At 37.7% G+C, this 19,149-nt stretch overlaps 5 protein-coding genes across 9 annotated transcripts; 1 reads left to right on the top strand and 4 right to left on the bottom strand.

The window, feature by feature from the left end:
- Nucleotides 1-100: 100 nt before the first annotated feature.
- On the bottom strand, nucleotides 101-1,389 carry LOC127240365 (uncharacterized). 4 transcript variants are annotated; one of them, XM_051259013.1, is made up of 3 exons: nucleotides 455-1,389; nucleotides 328-368; nucleotides 101-233 (listed from the first exon to the last, which is right to left on the bottom strand). In XM_051259013.1, the coding sequence occupies exons 1-3, from the start codon at nucleotides 1,266-1,268 to the stop codon at nucleotides 225-227; spliced, it is 864 nt and encodes a 287-aa protein (XP_051114970.1). In that variant the 5' UTR covers nucleotides 1,269-1,389; the 3' UTR covers nucleotides 101-224. The 4 variants fall into 4 exon arrangements, with proteins under 4 accessions (XP_051114970.1, XP_051114966.1, XP_051114967.1 ...); XM_051259009.1 differs by having other exon boundaries at nucleotides 328-363; nucleotides 455-1,388; XM_051259010.1 differs by having other exon boundaries at nucleotides 109-221; nucleotides 328-363.
- A 636-nt stretch (nucleotides 1,390-2,025) lies between these two features.
- On the bottom strand, nucleotides 2,026-4,860 carry LOC127240649 (protein RICE SALT SENSITIVE 3). The gene is made up of 7 exons (XM_051259444.1): nucleotides 4,469-4,860; nucleotides 4,228-4,278; nucleotides 3,815-3,943; nucleotides 3,405-3,510; nucleotides 3,124-3,165; nucleotides 2,985-3,041; nucleotides 2,026-2,903 (listed from the first exon to the last, which is right to left on the bottom strand). The coding sequence occupies exons 1-7, from the start codon at nucleotides 4,597-4,599 to the stop codon at nucleotides 2,199-2,201; spliced, it is 1,221 nt and encodes a 406-aa protein (XP_051115401.1). The 5' UTR covers nucleotides 4,600-4,860; the 3' UTR covers nucleotides 2,026-2,198.
- A 2,768-nt stretch (nucleotides 4,861-7,628) lies between these two features.
- LOC127240463 (protein yippee-like At5g53940) lies at nucleotides 7,629-9,730 on the bottom strand. Of its 2 annotated transcripts, none has more exons than XM_051259166.1 (5): nucleotides 9,182-9,730; nucleotides 8,969-9,012; nucleotides 8,113-8,221; nucleotides 7,992-8,035; nucleotides 7,629-7,901 (listed from the first exon to the last, which is right to left on the bottom strand). In XM_051259166.1, the coding sequence occupies exons 1-5, from the start codon at nucleotides 9,275-9,277 to the stop codon at nucleotides 7,820-7,822; spliced, it is 375 nt and encodes a 124-aa protein (XP_051115123.1). In that variant the 5' UTR covers nucleotides 9,278-9,730; the 3' UTR covers nucleotides 7,629-7,819. The 2 variants fall into 2 exon arrangements, with proteins under 2 accessions (XP_051115123.1, XP_051115122.1); XM_051259165.1 differs by having other exon boundaries at nucleotides 7,992-8,047; nucleotides 9,182-9,713.
- A 102-nt stretch (nucleotides 9,731-9,832) lies between these two features.
- On the top strand, nucleotides 9,833-11,730 carry LOC127240462 (30S ribosomal protein S20, chloroplastic). Its single transcript, XM_051259164.1, has 3 exons — nucleotides 9,833-10,050; nucleotides 10,177-10,343; nucleotides 11,160-11,730. The coding sequence occupies exons 1-3, from the start codon at nucleotides 9,906-9,908 to the stop codon at nucleotides 11,409-11,411; spliced, it is 564 nt and encodes a 187-aa protein (XP_051115121.1). The 5' UTR covers nucleotides 9,833-9,905; the 3' UTR covers nucleotides 11,412-11,730.
- A 164-nt stretch (nucleotides 11,731-11,894) lies between these two features.
- LOC127240655 (uncharacterized) lies at nucleotides 11,895-18,992 on the bottom strand. The gene is made up of 17 exons (XM_051259454.1): nucleotides 18,817-18,992; nucleotides 18,654-18,717; nucleotides 18,428-18,536; nucleotides 17,850-17,912; nucleotides 17,604-17,701; nucleotides 17,097-17,163; nucleotides 16,931-17,002; nucleotides 16,536-16,697; nucleotides 15,196-15,269; nucleotides 15,014-15,111; nucleotides 14,730-14,840; nucleotides 14,238-14,335; nucleotides 13,800-13,937; nucleotides 13,407-13,454; nucleotides 12,704-12,818; nucleotides 12,513-12,613; nucleotides 11,895-12,161 (listed from the first exon to the last, which is right to left on the bottom strand). The coding sequence occupies exons 1-17, from the start codon at nucleotides 18,884-18,886 to the stop codon at nucleotides 12,075-12,077; spliced, it is 1,575 nt and encodes a 524-aa protein (XP_051115411.1). The 5' UTR covers nucleotides 18,887-18,992; the 3' UTR covers nucleotides 11,895-12,074.
- Nucleotides 18,993-19,149: the final 157 nt, after the last annotated feature.

Below are 19,149 nucleotides of genomic sequence, written 5' to 3'. Positions count from 1 at the left end.
TCTTGTACAGTACAGAACGTATATACTCCGTGAAAGAACATAAAAAGAAAAAGGGTGTTGTGTAGATTCTTTGCTTTGCTTGTAGTGTTTGGTGATGAAGAAGATTCATTAAAAGAGACGATTTTCATTGGTTTGGACTCCATGTGTGACTGGGGCCTTCGTTCTCATCTTCCTCAGGTACCAAACTGCTGCCCCTGTAAATACTCCCGCCACTGAAACTACTGTTACAGTCCCTGCAACAAATTAAACAAGCAACCATTTCCACCTAATCTAAACCCTAATTAAAAATTAAAATTCAAGAATCAAGGTTAATAATTTTTCACTCACCGGCCACCACCGCCGGCCGGCTATGACCATTGTGATCTGCACTAACGGATTATGATCAGATCAGTGAGTAATTAATTATACAAATCAAGATTGATTGATTGATTGATTAGGTGATTATTACTCATACCTTTGCAGTAAGTAGTTGAATTTCCATTCCGACACAAGCACGAGAAATCCAACGTCTCGGCGTCGAACCCGCAGGTGCCGGCGCCGGCGCCGGCGGCGTCCTGACAGCGGAGGCAGCGCGTCGTGACGGGGACGTCGAAGTCGACCCGAATTCCGTACTCGGGAATCTGATTATACGCCGGCGTGACGCCCAAATCCCTCCAGTAGACGGTGGCGTAGGTGGCGCAGTGGCGGAGCATCATTCTCAGCGACTCGCCGCCCTTGGGGTAGTAGGAGCAGCAGGAGAGCCGCGGCGGCGACGAGCATCCCGGCAAGCGGCGGCAGAGGTAGCTGGAGGTGTCGCAGGCGGAGTCGCACTGGTCGGGGAAGCGCTCGCAGAACATGGGCTTGGGCTCCATGATGACCTCCGACGGGCTGCAGTTGAAGAAGAGGTAGTCGTTGTGGGGGGACAGCCGGAAGTGGGTGCTGGTGTCGAGGCTGAACGGCCTCGCCGGCCGGAATCTGTCGCCGTCGCGGCAGGTCCACTGGAATGGATCAGCGACGAGTAGGTGGGGGTCGGAGTAGCTGATGTTCTTGATCGGGTACCTTCCCGACGGCGTTCTGAGCTGGAGCTCCATGGAATCGGTGCAGACAAGGATGCGCCGGTAATAAGGGCTGCCGCAGCCGTCGTCGATTCCGAAAGGGTACTTGATTGGGATCTCGCCGCAGGAGGTCCGGCATTGCCTGACTGGTTTGGCTTCCGATTGGGGCAGGAGCTTGAGCTGCCATGGCCATGTGAGGCCGACGACGAAGACTATGAGAATTGGAGAAGCCATGGGAGTGTTATTTTTGGACGTTCGTAACGATCATGATATAAATTATTACTATTAGGGTTTTGGTTTAATTATTATTATTTTTTAAAGTAATTGGTTAATTAATAATAAGGCATTTTGGTGAAGTAAAGTAAAGGGGAATATTTTTTGTTTGTGTTTTGCTTTATTTATTTTTTGTAGCTTTTGCTTCTTTCTCTGCTCGAAATTGATTCCATGTGTTTAGAGGTAGTGATGGTTCTTTTGCATATAGATATTGAGTAAAGTTTGAATAAAATGTAAAATTTTAACTATAATGAACAGATCAATAGTTTGTAAATAATGTGTGTGTGAAAATTCATTCTTCCCTTTTGCTTAATTTCTGATGGATGTTATAACATATGAGTGAGTAATCAATCAATTAATGAATCAACAAAGCCCACTAGACAATAGACAATGTCAGAGCCAAGAATGATGTATCTAAATTGGAAATCATATACTTGAAACACAGCAGACAAACACAAGATTGTGTCAATTCATTCATTCCTTTCTTCATTGATATTTGATAGCACAACTACAACTACAACTACAATTACAATTACTGCTGATTTCTTCTTTCCTATTTTAAACCAACAAGATTCAATTTTTGCCCACTTTCTTTCTATTTTGTTCAACATCAATTCACAATAGAATAGCAGGTGGAAATGGAATAGCAAATTCTCTAACAAGTCTTTTTCTGAGAAACCAAACGAGAACAAATTATAGAAGGAAAAAAAAAAAAAAAAGCACCTAAAACAACTTAATTAAAAACAAAAATAATAAAAAGATGCATGAGAAACAAATAACAAGTTAAAGAAACGATTTTTCCTTAGTTTCTTCTTCATCATCTTCTTGATTCCTAGGTACATGCATCATCATCATCCTGCTTGCTAACACCGCTACAAATCGTCTCTCTTCCTACTCCAAGAAAGTTTCCATAACATCGGAGTACATCCCCCCACCTTCATTTCTATACTCCCCGTCGCCGCCGGGGTGGTTGTCGGCCACCGAAGTCGACGACGACGAAGTCGCCATTCTTGCAGGCAGAGTGAAGCTCCTCTTGAACTTCCCTTCCTGCTGCATCTTCTGCTGTCCATCCAGGCTCAAGAACGCATTCGGGTTCCCCTCGCAGCTCGACGGATCCGACCCGGGATGATCGCCCTTGCTGCCCATCCCGTCTGCATTGAACAACAGCTTCGCCTCGTCCGCACGTCCCGTCAACGCGTTGAAGAAGGTCAGCCCATTCGGCCATTTGATGTCGCTCTCGTGATCCCCGATCATATCCTCCGACGAATGCGGCGGCATCAAGAACATGTGGCCTTCATCCCTCGGCGGCGGCGGCGTCGTCAAGAGCCTACCCGAGTTTCCAAAGTTTGGAGAAGCTGCCATCATTGGCGAGGCCGACGGGATTTGCATCGGGATCGGCCTCTGCCCCGGCCCCCAATTGAACAGCGGAGGAGGGGGCCGAATCGGCATAGTAGCCGGCTTTAGTGGCGCTGCGGCGGACGACGACGACGCGTTCCGAGTCGAAGAGAACAGCTGTGATAAGTAGAATCCTGATTGATAGCCTAAGGATTCAAATGTATGTCTCATCCTCAACACAAAATGGAGATCCTCTGGTATCTGTGTAACAAACACAACATTGTCAAATTAGGATTGGGATTAGGACATCATCGTCTATAACCGGATTGTGATGAAACTCACAATCTTGCAAGAACCGAGCTGCAGAAGACCATGTCCAGCTTGAATGACAGCAATAGTCTGGTGAATTGAAGCATCGAATTAAATGTTATCCAAAACAAACATAGACAGAATCGAAGACAGAGTGGTACTACTGTAGAACCTGAATGCCTGACTCAAACTGCTCAGTCCACTCTGGAGGTAGCTGCAGTTCATAAATTCTTTCTCAATCATTTCAGAGTTCAGACAGACAGACAGACAGACAAAGAAACACAACAGTAAATGTAATTTCATCAGAACAATAATTGGGGCAGTCCACCAAGAATTCAGTACTACGCACACAAAAATCATTGCTTGGAAAGTTATAAAAGATTCAGCAACAAGAAATTAATTTAAATTTGGTGTTTGATCGAACCCCAAGTAAATTATGAAATGGATACGTACAGCATCAAATGAGCTCTGCCAGTAGTTGGAAATGTTTGGTTCACACTCTGTTGGCTCCTTGAAAACCCATTTATGGCATTTATCAGAAGCTACTTTCCCCATCAAGCTGCAACCAATTTTTTCACCCAATCAAAACTACACCCATAAAGGTAATTAAACACACACACTCAAAGGAATCATTATAAATCCAACTTTTGAAATATACTCTTAATCTACCCAAAACCAAAACCAAAACCCTTGAAATGGATGATTAATCTCTCTTGTGCTATAGTTAATTAGATAGATTGATTATGAGATAGTATTGTAGAGGAGAAGCAAATTAAACTAAACTAAACTAAACCCCATTAATAAGTATATATGTATAATGTATCCATCCTTAACTAAGGCAGCACCTACCCAGCAGTACCCACCCTTCTCCATAATTATACAGTTGAATGGACATTTTGCTGAAGGCTTTCCTGACAAGATCCTCACCGTCCATCTCATCCATAGAATCTGCAACTCTGCCTCTGCAGAACCCATCTTCCCACATCAACATTCTGCACAAAATAACAAATAACAGATTAGATAAGACAACAAATTCATCCCACCTATCTTCTGCACCTCAAAACCACCACAACCTGTCTGCCAATCCTTTATCCTCATCACTATATCTATATCTATATATATAATTTCAATTAAAGCCATGGCGGACGGACGGGCTATCACAAAAGTCTTGGCCCTTCCTTGTCGGATTCCTTCTACTCATGTCTCATTCAAGCTTTATGGAGTATCTGCTAACTAATTCTAAATAAATCAATTAATCGGACTACTGTTTACTCACAGGCTACCATTGTCGTCTCCGACTTTGCAACCATTGCCTCCTCTAACTCTCCTGCACCAAATGCCGGGACCCATTCAGATTAAGCAGCAAGAAATCAAGGAAAAACAAACACAAAAAGCGAAACCCTAATTTCAAAACAGGGGGAAAAAGGAAATGAAACCAACAACCTCCCCATTAATTCATCCAAAGTAATACATCAAAAATCAATCAACAGTGGAAGAGAGAAGGGTAGACGACGTACGGGCGAGGACGGATCGTCCAGAATACAGAGTAAGTCCAGTCCGAGTTGAGACAGACGGTTCTAAGGGCCTCATGAAGGGCCATCATACCCACTGCTTCTTTGCTCCTGTCTGCTGCTCCTGAGCCCACCATCTCTCTCTCTCTCTCTCTCTCTCACTCTTTCTCTCTCTTGCTTTTCTATCTTTCCTCCCTATTCCTCCGAGACTATAATCTACGCTCCTTAAACGAGGACTTATCTATATAGTAAGACAAATGTGTATATATATATATGATGTATGTGTGTATGTATGTATGTATCTCTCTCTAGGTTTTCAAATACCAACCACAAATCCGGGGGCTTGACAGAGGCATTGAGGTGACTGTTTCTGGCTTCATCGCTTTCCTCTTCCCACAGACACTCGCTCACTCCTTTTTCTACTTTTTTTTTTTTTTTTTGGTTTTTCACCGCCTTGGAGATTAATTTTACTTTACCCGGAAGGACTAGGAGCAGGACGGTTATGCATCACGCAGAGGGAGTGAAAGTGCGTGCGCTGCCTGTACACCATCGTCACCATTCGTAGTAAGTCTCTCTCGGTGTTTGATTTCTGTGAAAGTGTGTTGACGTTTCTCAGCTCTCTGCTTCTTTTCTACTCGTAAATATATATATATATATATAGATATATATTTAACCCCACCCATTCTTTATTATCCATCCTCTCTCTGTCTCTTTCTAAAGCACCAGCAGACAGCCGGAGAAAGGTAAGGAAGCCAAAAGAATGACGTGGCACCACTGCGAATTTACACTTGTACCCTTTCCCCCCTTCGAATCGAGCTACTACGACAATAATGGATGCGTGGATAATTGCATGTTTTAACATTTTATTTCCTACTACAATTCTAATTGCTTCATTTTTATTTCCGACAAATTTTTTTACAATGTTGATTAGATAGAAAAATGGATAAGTTATGATAATCTGGTCTGTAATTTATCTGTAGTGAATTGTTTGTGGCCAATTGGTCAGAGATTTTTATTTTTATTTTTGGCTAAAACTGTTGTGTTTGTTGATGAATAATTATTGTGTTGAACTATTATTAAATTATTTAGGTGCATCAACTTTTTATTACTATTTGTTTTTTAATTACTGTGTGACATGCACTGTTTCCAATTGACATTGACATTGACCGTTGAATGTAATTTTCGAAAATGTACTGTCATTAATGAGTAATGACAACTTTAAGCACAGTTTATTAATGATGATGGACTCGTGTAATCATCACCTCAAAATTTTTCTTAATTAATTTTATTCACAAGTTGTGGTCGAGCTCACTTACTCCTATTATGTAGTACGCGTCACGTGACCAAATTAAAAAGCAAAGTTTTAAAATAAATAACTAAAACCAAAGTTTGTGATTATTTGTAAAAGAAATAATTTTAAATTGCATAAAATAAATCAGTTGATAATTTTATTGTTTTAAATAGCTTGTCATTGTTATATATTTGTAGCTTTTATAGAAGGCAATAACATCACATTATCTATATGGTTAGAATCTTTGTGAAAATATCTGCAACAGACATTTATTTCAAGACATATTGAAAACTACATACAAAGTATGTTGTAAAATGCTAATTCCTTTATCAAATAATAAAAATCCAACATTATTATTAAAAAATGATTAATATATAAAATGGCATCTAATAATAATAGATAATGGAGTTTTAGCGCCACCATTAAAAATAAATAAAAGCCTCGTGTCCTAGTACTGGAGGGCCATACTGACCTATAAATGTCATAATTGATAAATATGGACGATATTAGACAAATTACTCGAGTACTTTATCTTATCTAAATTTATTTTAAATGGTTTGTCCTAAGTAGAATTAGAAACAAAAATAAAAAATGAGATAAAATAAATCAAGGATAATTGTGACATTTAATGAAATGGGCAACAGAATCTTTACCGGTCAAAAGGCAAAGTAGGAGCAGAGCAGTTGTTCACACATGACGACTCATTATCATATCATATAAATTAATAATATTATTATAATTATTATGCAAAAACTCACACAACAAAAGATACACTTTATAAAACAATAAAAAAATTATTTTCATCAGACTTAGGAAAAATTTAAATATTTTTCCCGTACGGTCGGGGTTTGGACTTGGAAATTGATTTTGGCAGTGCGGAATTAGGGTTTCCAGAGGTGATGCTTTTAGCTGTGGGGCGTGGAAGAGGGGAAAAGAGGAGTGGAATTAGCAAGGTACAAGTGGAGAATTCATGAAGGGTAGAATTGTAATATAGAAAAGAGAGGTGCTTATTAGTTGTATAATCTGGGCAGGGCAGGGCAGGCGACATTATTATAATACTATTACAGAACAAAATTAGATGGAATATTGATGAGATTAAGTTGTCACGTGAGCACGTGAGGGGGCAGTGTGAGTCGGTGGGTGCATCGTTTCTCTTAAATTAAAATAAAAAATTAAAAATAAAAAAGATATAATAATCCTACTCCTCCTCCGTATAACTAAAATATATATATATATATATATAAAAAAAGAAATAAAGAAATAGGAAGCGCACGAATTGCGGGGCACTCCATCCACACTCTTCCCCACGCTCCACCTTTCACGCGCTCCTCGCGTGTGGCAAAAGTTTTTGCTTTTTAGATTTTGGTCAAACGGCGTAAATAAGTGAGATAGATTTATCATAAGAATTTAATAGTAGTGAGATACTATTAAAATATTCAAGATAAAATTAGTTTGGAATAATAATATTTAATTGTTGTATTTAACTTTCTACATTTCTTTAATATATTTATGTTGTGTGTGTTTAAAAATCATGTAAAATAACAGTAATAATATCCTTTTACAATGGTGCATCAAGTAGTAAAATTGGGTTGGGTTGGGTTGGGTTGGGTTTTGCTAAGTGGCAACCTGGTCCAATTTGCAAGAATTTATCTGATTTTCATTTTACTAATTGTTTTGCAAAGTGTTGATATTGAATTTATTTTCCCAACTCATATTGGAAATTTGTTTTTAAGCTGTGATGGGTGTGATTAAATAATAAGCATTTGCTTTTGATATTTTAAATTTAATATATTATAAAAATTATTGAATTATATTACTTTAATTTATATTATTACTGTGTATATCAAGATACATATCGAAAACAACAAAGAAACATATTACAAAGCAACAGTCGAACATGCATACTTTATTGAATAAGTCACACAGCACAGGTCGTAGTAGTAAGTATGTTTTTATTGTCGATTCCTCAAAAAAAAAAAAAAAAAAAACTCTCATTCTTATACTATTTTATACAAACAAGCTAGGCTCATAAAATGTACCTATGTTGTAGCACATCAACCCAAACTCTATGCATCTTCGACATCGCTCGTCGTCGTCGGATGCGTGTCGATGTAGAATTCCGAGTCCAGTCCATCTACTATCCTCCATCTGTTTCACAAGGGAAAAATAAATAAAAAATCGAACAAACAAGTCATCCATGAAACCAAATTAATAAATGAACACGAATCGAATGATTACCTTTCAAGAACAAATTTTCCTTCTTTGTGTTTCTGGCTCTTTTCCTGCGCCGCCACCTGAAAGTCACGAGGGTGAACGAAAGTAGAAAATGAAAGGATGCGATGGGGGAGTGTAGACGTACGTAATTCCAGCCAAGTAGTTGCCCGCACCAGCAGCAAAATATATCAGCAACTGTGTGCATTCCGGAGAGCATCACCCTCTCCTCCTGAGCTCCGATGGTGATATTCACTCTATCAGCAGCAGAATTTGCAGAAGAAAACACTTCTCAGAAAACACCATCCAGAAATGCAACAAAGATTCATTACATGGGATACAGAAATATCGGGCTAGCAGTAGCGGTTCTTATCGACAACCATTTGTAATAATCGATCCAAAAGAATATAGCAAAAAACTTGATTGCCTCAACTGGCTACTAGGAAAACCAAACCAATATACCCAAATATAGTTAACGACGTAAACTTATCATTCCAAAACCTTTACTTTTTAACATTTAAATTGAACTCAAATTCGAAGTTGGAATATTTGAAATTTAAAATCACAATTATGAAGCTTCAGAAAGCACCACTTCTGTGTTAGCTCAAAACTATCTTCCTAAGCAGCTAGATATAAACGAAAGAAAGAAATTGCAAATACCTCTATAACAATTCTATTTTTCTGGTTTCATCCAACATTTTGCATCCAAAATTGAAGGAAAGTTAAACAAGAAGGAACTAATATTTTACTTGGACAAAGTAATCTTCTTATTTCCTTTGGAAGTAATATATGTAATCATAAGATGTTCTTCTCAAATCAAATAATTTACTTCACTAAAACTTCCTAACAAAAGATCAATCCTTTTCACCCAATTTCTTGTTTTTAGAACGCTCGATCTGCCACTCGTTTTCCTATTCAATTCCTAACAATCAAAGCAAGCACCAAACAGATTCTCATCAATATCCCAGAATGATGTAGTAAACCGTGAGAGATACGATACTTACACATTATTAAACAGGTATGCCTTTCCCCTGCGGCAATGAAATGCCTAACAGCAATGTCAAAATCGATAGCATTAATCACAGACTATCAGAAAGAATCAAGGGAAAACTGTGATGATAAAATTAGAACCAACACAAAATACTTGAAATGATTCCGAATCCTAATTTCTCCTCTGAAACACTTCGATCAGGAAAGCTATTTCTACATATGCATACCCTGGAAACAACTTCGTCGGCAAGAGCTAATTGGGTTTTGCAGAATTTGCATCTGTAACTTCTGCCTTCCAGATCCACCACAAATATCCTCCCCATCGCTCTTCGCAGACAGAATTTCTAGCTTGCGATTCCAGATTTGATGAAAAAAAAAAAACTCTGAAGAACTTCGATTTGTGGCAAGCAGGGACCTCTTCCGTCTTCATTGATGTGTGCAAATCTTTAGGCCGCCTATCTCACACTGTAGAGTGTCGGATCAAACTCTCAAGAATGTTCTTTGGGCGTACAAGCCCGACCTTGAAGACCATCGGATTGGGCTTGAATTGAACGCAGTCCAATACACAGTGTCGGATCAAACTCTAGAGAAAGCTCATAGGAAATCACAATCAGCTCAAGCAAGAACAGATCAACTAGACTGGACAGTTTCTGTAGAGGATCGAATCGACGATTAAGAATGGACCTATTCTACCCAACTGTAATGAAGGAGAGATCCATTTGAGTGATGATCGAAAATCTATTTCTACGGCAATTGGTAGTTAAGTTTGGTGCGTTTTTTACCTGTCCCAGTTTGGTTGAAACAAAAGCGCTTACTCATAAAACATGACTTTTTCTTGACCAGACACGATTTCAAAAAGCGTTGAGAATGAAGAGTAGGCGTAGGATAAGGTTTTGTTCAAAATAATTGGTTTCCTTCTCACAGCTTGTACAGATTAGCAGCAGCAGCAGCATGGCTGTAGCAATGGCGCACTGCGTTTCCTGTTGCCGTTTGCCGGCGAAGCTGAAGACGCTTTCTATTAGTAACTCCTCGAATGCCTCTTTCAAACCGCTCAGCTTTTCCTCAAATGTTGTATCCGGCAATGTATTCTCTAGAGGTAAGACAATCCGAGGGATAACGGGCGGAATATTTGTTTATGGTCCTTAATTTCGAGTTCATAATTGTGTGTCTTTTGTTGCTCGTAACTGATATTCCGTAATTGGTGTTTTTTTGAGAATCCCAGGAGTGGTGTTGGTGCGTCCAGTGAAAATGCATCCCGACCGGTTTTCAATTGTGTGCGAATCGGGCACTAAGAAGGCAGACTCGGCTGCGAAGAGGGCTCGGCAGGCGGAGAAGAGGCGGATTTACCATAAGGCTAAAAAATCTGAAGTCAGGACCAGGATGAAGAAGGTTAGTTTTTTTCCCCCCCTAAGATTGTGCTTTTCCATTTTCTAGAGAAGCTAATGGTTCTTGTCGATTTTGGATTTTTGTGTTATACTTGCATATTGCCTGTGATTCAAATATGCTTCTTGTGAAGAAAGCGTGGCGTGCTTGATAGAATGGCTGTTTAGATTTCAAAGTTGTGTGTGCTAATTGACAGAGAATATTGAAATGAAAGGTTAATTAGGAATGAAGGATTAATTCAGGACCTGTATGACTAGGAGAAGTGGCTGATTTAGAAGTTTCTGTTTCCCTGTTTCGATTTATTTGCATTGAATTTCATGTGAAATGAAGTACATTGTTTGTTGTTTCTCTTGCTGTCCCTTGGGTGAAAAGGATGTGGTGGTATCCATGATAGGGAGAAGATTAGTTGGAGCTCAAGAGTGATGATGTTTTAATATATAAAGGGATCATCAATGGCCTACTAATCAGAACCTGGAAGGAAATGAAACGAAATGGTTAACTCTAGACCACACGGTTTTCAAATGACAGAAGGCTGCAACTTAACACCAACCTATAACCGGATATGAAGAAAATGCTTTACCTATTAATAACAGGACACGGGGCATTTCTCACGGAGTTTTCTTGGAATTGTAAATGGTTTTCTCAAAATTTGATTGGTTTTACAATTTTGTCGTGCATTCTTGGATTATTACTACTACGGCTGTGTCCTTGTCCTATTGGTTCACTGTATTAATTAGTTTCAGTTGCAGAAGTAATAGCATTTGATTGTAATGCCACAATAGCTTTCCCTAATGCTGATGTGAAATGTACTTTGTTATATAGGTTTTAGAAGCTCTGGAAGTTCTTGGAAAGAAGTCTGATGCTCAACAGGAAGAAGTTCTTTCGGTGGAGAAGCTGATTGCAGATGCATATTCATCAATTGATAAAGCAGTGAAGGTAGGGACATTGCACCGGAACACAGGAGCAAGGAGAAAGTCCAGACTGGCTAGAAGAAAGAAAGCAGTTGAAATCCACCATGGCTGGTATGCGCCTGCTCCTGCGCCTAACCCGGACCCTGCTGCCGTGACGGCATAATGGCTGTTCCTTGTTGATTTTATGGCTGTCTGTTATGCAATGGAGTGTGGTGTAGCAATTTTCTTTCTGGTTCGCAATTTATGAACTTACTTACTTACACATGTGAGTCAATTTATGAGTTAATTATGGAGATGATAGCTGTGAATACATACTGTTATTCTCATTTCTCTAATCCAAAATTAAGAGAATTTGCTGAGTAGGCCCTGCTGCTGTGCTGAATTTGTAAGAATCGTTTATCAATTTGCTCATTCATGTTGGATTTTGTACAAATCTTTTAAGGTTGCTGAGGGGTAATGTTATTTGTTTATTTGTCCTTTTATTAGTTCTTGACACTGACAAAACATACAAGAAATCAGTTTCATAATATTGAAATTAAATGATCCTTTTCTTTTAATAAATTATTTTCATTCATTCCAAAAATTGGTTTGATAATATTAATTATCCAACAATGCCAAAAGGATAAAAAATCAACAGTGCCACACAGAAACAAACAAACACACTTCTTAAACCATCATTTACCCTGTCCTGTGTGAAAATAGTTTAAACAAAGTCGTGTGTATATATATATATATATAAATATCATATGTTATCCTAAGTTGGTTATTTAGTTTTGTACACAACAAAGGAGCAAGTTAATCCATCAGTCTCAAGAACAAGAACAGATCAAAATCTGTCTGCTGTCATTACCGCCGGCTGAGCTTCAGTTCGCTTTCTGGTACCATAGGGGCCTTGCCTGATTGCTACTTGCAGCTGCAAAGATTTGGGTATGCATTATAAAAACAGTTAATCATCGACTAAAACCAAATTACGCTTCTTTCCAATCATCAAAAACTCACTCCCACTATAGACATGGAATCTCTTTTTAGTTACCACAACAAATTCCTTAAATTGATTTCCTTATTCACCCAATATACACATTTTCAACATATTTCTGTATACAACTTCAATACAACGTAAATTCTCAATCAAATTCAAGAAGCATAGGTTGAAAGGCATAACACCATTGCGCGTAAAGTCACATGAATTCTCACACAGTCCATCTCCAATAGAGTTAAGCATGATTAGACACCTAATATATGTGAATAGAATTGATCATCGTACCTTTGTAGCCACATCCGCGAATGCAGGATCACTGGTAAGTCTATCAGATGACATGAAGACCCTGTAGATCGCTTCGCAACACCTGTGTCTAGTTTCCATTCCTGCCAACACATCTCACATACAAATCATCAAACATTATTATGTATAGACAACCCAGAAATGATAGGACACACAGAAGTCAGATAAAGCACCTATTTTGTTGGTTTCTGTATAGGCATCAGTCACTACACCAATAATCTCCGGTCTTGAGATAATCTCCATCAAACACCAAGGTCGAGCCACCAATCCAATAATCAATCTATATCCCTGTATTAGAAAGTAAACAAATAAGAAAATCAAGATTTAGACCACTCTCTTTACAGATTATGATTAGAACATTCTGATATCCAATCTGTGCATTAAACAAGAATCTTGTCTTGATGTACCTATTGTTCCCTAAGAAAAGCAAAACCGATTTGGCTACATCAAAAGAAGCTATACATGGCATATCTTACAATCTCAGTCAGTTGAGTTGCCAACAACATTCACTATCACAATTTCAGTAACTCCAAGACAACACAACCAAATCGTACCAAACATGAGGATCACATATAGACAAAACATCAAATGACTGCAAAATGAGACTTTCAAAAATATTACTGAGTGGAATGAGCCACAGTAACTAACTTAAGCCTAAGAATAATGACACAGGCTTCTGAAATTGAAAACCAAGAGCTATAACTGCAAGAAAGACTTTGCTGCTAATGTAGCTCACTCTACATGAAGTGGACGAAACGCTTACACACCAACACAAATTCTGGCCTAATATGGAAGTAGGATCTCCCAAAATACAGAGCTATCAAGACGGAAAACACTCCGTTATTAGTAACAGGTTGTAGCCATACAACTACATACCGCAAGGCGAATTTCTGCATCCTGCTGAAGCACTGATAGAAGGAGGCCCTGCAACCATGAATTGCATACCATAAGAAGTTAAGAACACAATGACATGGGCAAGACAATACTCCAGAGCCATGATTTTAAACTCCCAGAGTCGTAGATCAAGTGTACTTTTTTTTTTTTATAAAGACTGCATGTTCAAGTACTGAACTTCGTTAAATTCACCGTATGTTCATGTGCTCAAAAAACAGATTTTTGGTCAACCAAATATTGTTAATTTAGATGTTCTTATTTTTTTTATGCTCGCAGTTGTAATCACTAACTTGAGAACAGTAATATACTAGAAGGCAGACAAAGAAAACAGCAGTATTAAACTGCAGATATTGAAGAGAAATGAATTCCACTTACTGATGGGGTCAGCTTTGATGTTTTGGATGCTTTATCATAAATTAAACTTTTCAGGTTTCCTTCTGCAGTACTATCTAGAACCCTACTGTTTTCTGCACGCATTTCACCAGCAATATGTCCCAGAGAGTGCAAGGCAGCCTGTTTGTCCCAGTAGAAAACAAGTCCAATCATGGGTAAGTAGATGGAAATTTGAAATGGACACAAGCAAGGTTGTTTGTGATCTCAAGCAACATATATTCATCCAATTAATTGATACAAAGCCAACCTACACCTAATTGCATGCCCTAACAAAAACACATACTGTGTCATCAACCATGAAACCTGATTCTAGACATGAAAACTTTTGTCAAGTCAAAATAAAAGTTCATTAACTGTTGCTAATAATGGTGACCTGAAATGCAAGTGAAACACAAGCACAGACGACCTTAGTGTTCTTACCAGCTGTTTACCATGCTGTTGTCTGTCAAAAGCAGCATTAACAACATGTCTACCAGTAGGGGGTGAAGTTGACAGAACCATCCTTGCCCCTTGGAATGCTGAATCATCATAACATAGTGTGAGTTAAACCTGTCATTTGCTAATAGTGTAACAGATTCTACAATCAAATGTAGGTCAAAATCAAGAGAAGGATTGAAAATAAGAAAAGTATAAGTGTTGACTGCTGAGACCTAAAGCATATTTGTGGAAGCAATGCTTCAGAAGGGTGCACATAATTTATTTCATAAAAAACACTATCATGTAGCATTAACCATAAGAACTGAAAACACAATCCTAGGATAATCCTGTTAATATAACGACCAAATTTCCTCACCAGCCTACAAGAATGTAGATAGTTCAATCAAAACAATGGGCAACAAATGCATTGAGTAAGAACATATAAGATACTATTTTTTTTTTTTTTAACATACACAAATTTTGAGGATAGCTTACTCAGTCCAATTTGACCCAATGCTTCAAGTGCACATTCACATTCATCAGTCTCTTGGCTTCCGTTCAGGAATTCAAGCCTTTTATCAATAGCCAAAATCACAGTTCTAAAACCTGCAGCAAAGGGCAGCATATTATCAATCATAAAATGAATGTTGGCAGGATTGTCGAGTCACATTATCATCAGTTAAGCCATATCAAATATCGAATATGTATACATATATATATATATTCTGCTTTGAAGGCCATAATTTTCTCAAATTACACATTTATGCAACAAAACTTACTAAGTTCATCAATGAATCCAAAAGAATTTTCCTTGGACAGAAGCCTTCCAACTATCATCATAGCTCTTGATCTCAAAACAGATTCTGCAGCTCCATTGCTAAGGAAAGACAAGAATCAAATCAAATGATGCATGAAGTTAATGAATAAGCTATAATTGGACAAGACATATTTCTTCACTAACCTAATTATAGAACTAAGTAGCTTTAGAAGAGTTGTTTTTGAAACAAACTCTGCACTGTGTTCAACTTCTGACAGCTTCATTATAACAGACACAAGAATAACATCAGAGATTAAACAAATGAAAACAAAACATTGAACTATTAGAATGCAATTCCTTTTAATATTGTCAGAAATAAAATGTGTTCTCCTATTAATAAATGACATTGATAACTAATAATAAAATCAAATCATAAACTAACTAAAACCACAATTCCACCAGACTGGTACAAAATCTAAACTAGGTAGCATGTCATATATATAGAAATACACTAAATCACATTTCATGGCACTTACCATTAAGTTGAACACAATACCATGACAAATTTGTGAGGCTAGAACAATACAAGCCACAGCTAAGTGGCAGAGAAGAACTATCACAATGAAGCCATTTTCAAACTGTGATGATAGAAATCAGAACCTCCAGAAAACTTACTCAACTTGAACAAGACAATCAACAACATCACAGCATAAAATAATTATCATGATTACTAGGAAATATCCATGAACTGAGGGGCAATTTTAGCAGCTTGCAGGAAAATATTTCTTAATTTCACTTGCACCACACTCAGTACGCATCTTTATTAAAACAGTAAATGAAAATATGTTCCAAGAACCAAGGTCCCACTATGTAACAAATCCCAAACACAACTCCTCTGAACCAGTTATCATTACACAAACCATGATTACATACAACACTTGCTATGAAACAACTTACACAAATATCCTATTGGAGCACTAAAGGGTTTTTTTTACTGTGTGGGTGTATTTGTGCTTTTGAGGTAATAGTTGTTGGATGTATTGATGTAATGGTTTGTATGAGAACGAATGTTGGATGTGATGTTTATGGACAGAAATTCAGAGATTGAAAACAAATAAAATTAATAGTTAATACTATAAAAAATCTAAACTACACAAGATATGCAATGACCTCAATGTCATAACAATTGTGATAGTACCAGTCATGACCCAAGAGTGTGGAGCAATGCAAACAATTCCTTCGCAAATACTATAAAACAATGACGAGTATCAAGAGTCTATAATCATTCTTCTAACATTTTTTCCTCATTTAGATATATAAAGTAAATTTATAAAACAAATCACTTTTCCAAGATAACATGATACAAAAGGTGCTGAAGATAAGATAGCCATTGAGAACCAAGGTTATACAAAAGAATGGAGGAACATATGTCAGTGACCTGAATCTAGCTATCTAGCCACTTCAATGGACAAAATAAGTACATAAAAAATTTTGAAAAATGAGGAAAAAAAACAGATCCAGAGCGAGGATGTGGCAGAAAATACCTCATACAGAAGTTCCAGAACACTCAAAGTAACTAGAGTATCTTTTGCATTTCTGATATCTGCCTCCAAAAGACTCAAAAGATTTGATCTGGATACTTCTGAAGCCACAGAGCTTGAGATAGAGAAGAGTTGCACGATCAATGATAGAATTCGGACTCTCCCCTTCAAATGTTCCAAGAATAATTCAGAGAAGAATAAAGAAACAAATCACTATATTCGGACATTACAAGCAAGTTGATAGACAAGAAAAAGATGTTAAATAGTAAGTCTTCTGCAGATATCAAAAATTGATCATGGCAGCAAATTGAAATGTCAGCCCATCATATCCATCCCACCATTATTATCTGTATGAAAAGATATAAGTGCAGGATATACTATATGTGCTAGCAATTTACCAGCGATGAACATTTATCTGCAACATTCCCAAGGTGTGTAGCTTCACTATTACTGGTTGGAAAGACAATTGCCTGAGGTGAATTTGCAGATAATAATCAACAGAACTTCCCTCAGTTACTCAATGTTATGAGAGATCATTGACCAGAGAAGCCACCAGACACGTACCTTGCCTTCTGGATACCCAGCCAAAACTTTTATTGCATCTGTTGATGCTGCAGCTACTTGTTCATCACTGCATAAAAGAAGGAACTTGGATATTCATGCTCAAAATCAGAGAGCAAAAACTCAAAAAAAAAAAAGAAAAAAAAAAGAGAATGTTCTTACTAATCAGAAAATAGTTGCCATACATGGAATGCATAATCCATAGGGATGGTTTCAGAAGAAACCAACATCTTGAAAAAAAACAGAGCTTAAGAGAATAGGGAAAAAAAATAAATAGATGTAGTTTTTATGTTTGCTGATCTAAATATCAGGTGTAAGAATTCCTCAACTTTAATTTGTAAGCTTCTTCCTTGAATAAAATGAAATTAAAAACACATCTGTGAAGCAACCATTTTGTCCCAAGGAGAATGCAGGTTCTATGATGTGACGTAATGAACTTTGGGCCCAGTATACACTAATATGTCACTGGATTGAACCAATGTACTATACATTAGAAACTCGAGAACTTACCCATCAATTAAGCAACTGAGTAGTCGGGAGTATACATCGTTTTGCGTAATTAGTTGAAACGCAATCCTATGATCTGTATTCTTTAATAAGCATGATATCTGAAATAATAATAAGAATGTCATGCTTTGGATCCTCCATTTCATGAGGCAGAACATATAAAGAAATATATCAAATGAAAGAATAAATCAATTAGTAGGATCCAAATTACAATTGCTTTTGGAAAAGTAAAAGAGATTGTAAACTTACAGAAGTGCAGGCCAGCCGTCTCACTTTTTGAGAATCTGCCTTAAGACCAACTAAGACAAAAGCCTGACAAATAGAAGTTCAACTTTCATTGAAAAGATTGAATTAGAACTTACTTCTATCCAAACCTAACATGTTTTTATCAACATTCAATGACTGCATGGCAACTTAAATTGAGAAAACATAACGCAATAATGCAACACTGGAATAAAGAAAAATGATAAATTTTCTTGCACTACTGCTTTCCAGAATCTCAGCCATATTCGTACTTCACAGGTTTGTTGCATTTCGCATAACATGGTGGTAGATGAAAAAAGGGTTGCTACTAGGATGCTATATTAGGGCCGAGTATTTAACTGGAAAATTGAAATTAAAAGCAGGTGCAGAACAGGTCATCTGAAGTTCAAAACTTCCCAGGTAATGTTGCCTAATAATTGATTGCAACAGGGACCTGGCTTGCATACACTCAACCGCAATGAGATTCAATTACGGTGGGAATTTTCATCTACTAATATAAGAGACCAGAAATTGGTGAAGCTGGGTGCAGAAAACCACACTTGCTACTCGATTTGATTACATACCATATAATGCGGGATAAGTGATGCCCCATACTTAGTCATGAATATCCTTTCCAAACAGTCGACCAAAGCACTTTCCAGTCCAGGGTAATCCGCATTGATTTGCAAGGCTCTGATCAAATGTAAAATCCAATGCATAAAAGCACACGAAACCTCGATGAGTTAAGATTATAAAAATAAAAATAAAAATACTGCACCTTTCCGGCGTCAATAGAACTCTGAAACTTACCCAATAATAGCAGGGAGAGGGAAGCGGGTAAGAAATTCCTGGACCGAAGTGTCGGAAATGGCACCTGAAACCATCGGGTCAGTTTCTTGATACAAATAGAAGAACACGAGCATGGATTATACGGACTTCAAATTAAAGGAATGAGGAGCGGCAGCAGAGCAACCTGGTTGACTACAGAAGCTTGAAGCAGCTTCGAACAGTTGACGAGGATCGACGGAGAACTCTTCGTCCATATTGTGCTTTCCTCCTCAGGGCAGAGAGTCGGTGTGGAAAAACTCCGAAACGGTGATCGCTTGAAAGCGGTGTAGACAGTTGCTACTCAGCCCCTCAATTCATTCATATTTACAATAATTTCCAGGAAATAAAAAGGTATACTTCGGATAATTAGTAATAAATTAAGGTTGTGTTTGTTTGGGATTTGAATTTTGAGTGAGATTTGAATATAAAAAGTTTGAATTTGAATAGTTATATAATATAATATAAATAGGTGTTGATG

The sequence above is a fragment of the Andrographis paniculata genome, unplaced genomic scaffold (genome assembly GCF_009805555.1).
Source record: "Andrographis paniculata isolate CXL003 unplaced genomic scaffold, ASM980555v1 Contig79END, whole genome shotgun sequence".
NCBI lineage: Eukaryota > Viridiplantae > Streptophyta > Magnoliopsida > Lamiales > Acanthaceae > Andrographis > Andrographis paniculata.
This window is presented reverse-complemented; position numbering and strand designations above follow the sequence as displayed.

What these genes read in the sequence shown, in the direction of transcription:
- LOC127240462 (XM_051259164.1), top strand. Translation starts at nt 9,906, where the DNA reads ATGGCTGTAGCAATGGCGCACTGCGTTTCCTGTTGCCGTTTGCCGGCG. An exon ending in CGGCAATGTATTCTCTAGAG is followed by an intron (nt 10,051 to 10,176) that starts GTAAGACAATCC and finishes TGAGAATCCCAG; the next exon opens with GAGTGGTGTTGGTGCGTCCA. An exon ending in TCAGGACCAGGATGAAGAAG is followed by an intron (nt 10,344 to 11,159) that starts GTTAGTTTTTTT and finishes TTTGTTATATAG; the next exon opens with GTTTTAGAAGCTCTGGAAGT.
- LOC127240649 (XM_051259444.1), bottom strand. Translation starts at nt 4,599, where the DNA reads ATGGTGGGCTCAGGAGCAGCAGACAGGAGCAAAGAAGCAGTGGGTATG. An exon ending in GGAGACGACAATGGTAGCCT is followed by an intron (nt 3,944 to 4,227) that starts GTGAGTAAACAG and finishes TATTTTGTGCAG; the next exon opens with AATGTTGATGTGGGAAGATG. An exon ending in GGCAGAGCTCATTTGATGCT is followed by an intron (nt 3,166 to 3,404) that starts GTACGTATCCAT and finishes TATGAACTGCAG; the next exon opens with CTACCTCCAGAGTGGACTGA.
- LOC127240365 (XM_051259009.1), bottom strand. Translation starts at nt 1,268, where the DNA reads ATGGCTTCTCCAATTCTCATAGTCTTCGTCGTCGGCCTCACATGGCCA. An exon ending in TTCAACTACTTACTGCAAAG is followed by an intron (nt 364 to 454) that starts GTATGAGTAATA and finishes CCGTTAGTGCAG; the next exon opens with ATCACAATGGTCATAGCCGG. An exon ending in CCGGCCGGCGGTGGTGGCCG is followed by an intron (nt 234 to 327) that starts GTGAGTGAAAAA and finishes AATTTGTTGCAG; the next exon opens with GGACTGTAACAGTAGTTTCA.
- LOC127240655 (XM_051259454.1), bottom strand. Translation starts at nt 18,886, where the DNA reads ATGGACGAAGAGTTCTCCGTCGATCCTCGTCAACTGTTCGAAGCTGCT. An exon ending in CAGATAAATGTTCATCGCTG is followed by an intron (nt 16,698 to 16,930) that starts GTAAATTGCTAG and finishes GAACATTTGAAG; the next exon opens with GGGAGAGTCCGAATTCTATC. An exon ending in CATCAAAGCTGACCCCATCA is followed by an intron (nt 13,455 to 13,799) that starts GTAAGTGGAATT and finishes TCATGGTTGCAG; the next exon opens with GGCCTCCTTCTATCAGTGCT.
- LOC127240463 (XM_051259165.1), bottom strand. Translation starts at nt 9,277, where the DNA reads ATGGGGAGGATATTTGTGGTGGATCTGGAAGGCAGAAGTTACAGATGC. An exon ending in CCGACGAAGTTGTTTCCAGG is followed by an intron (nt 9,013 to 9,181) that starts GTATGCATATGT and finishes CATTGCTGTTAG; the next exon opens with GCATTTCATTGCCGCAGGGG. An exon ending in GCATACCTGTTTAATAATGT is followed by an intron (nt 8,222 to 8,968) that starts GTAAGTATCGTA and finishes TGCTGCTGATAG; the next exon opens with AGTGAATATCACCATCGGAG.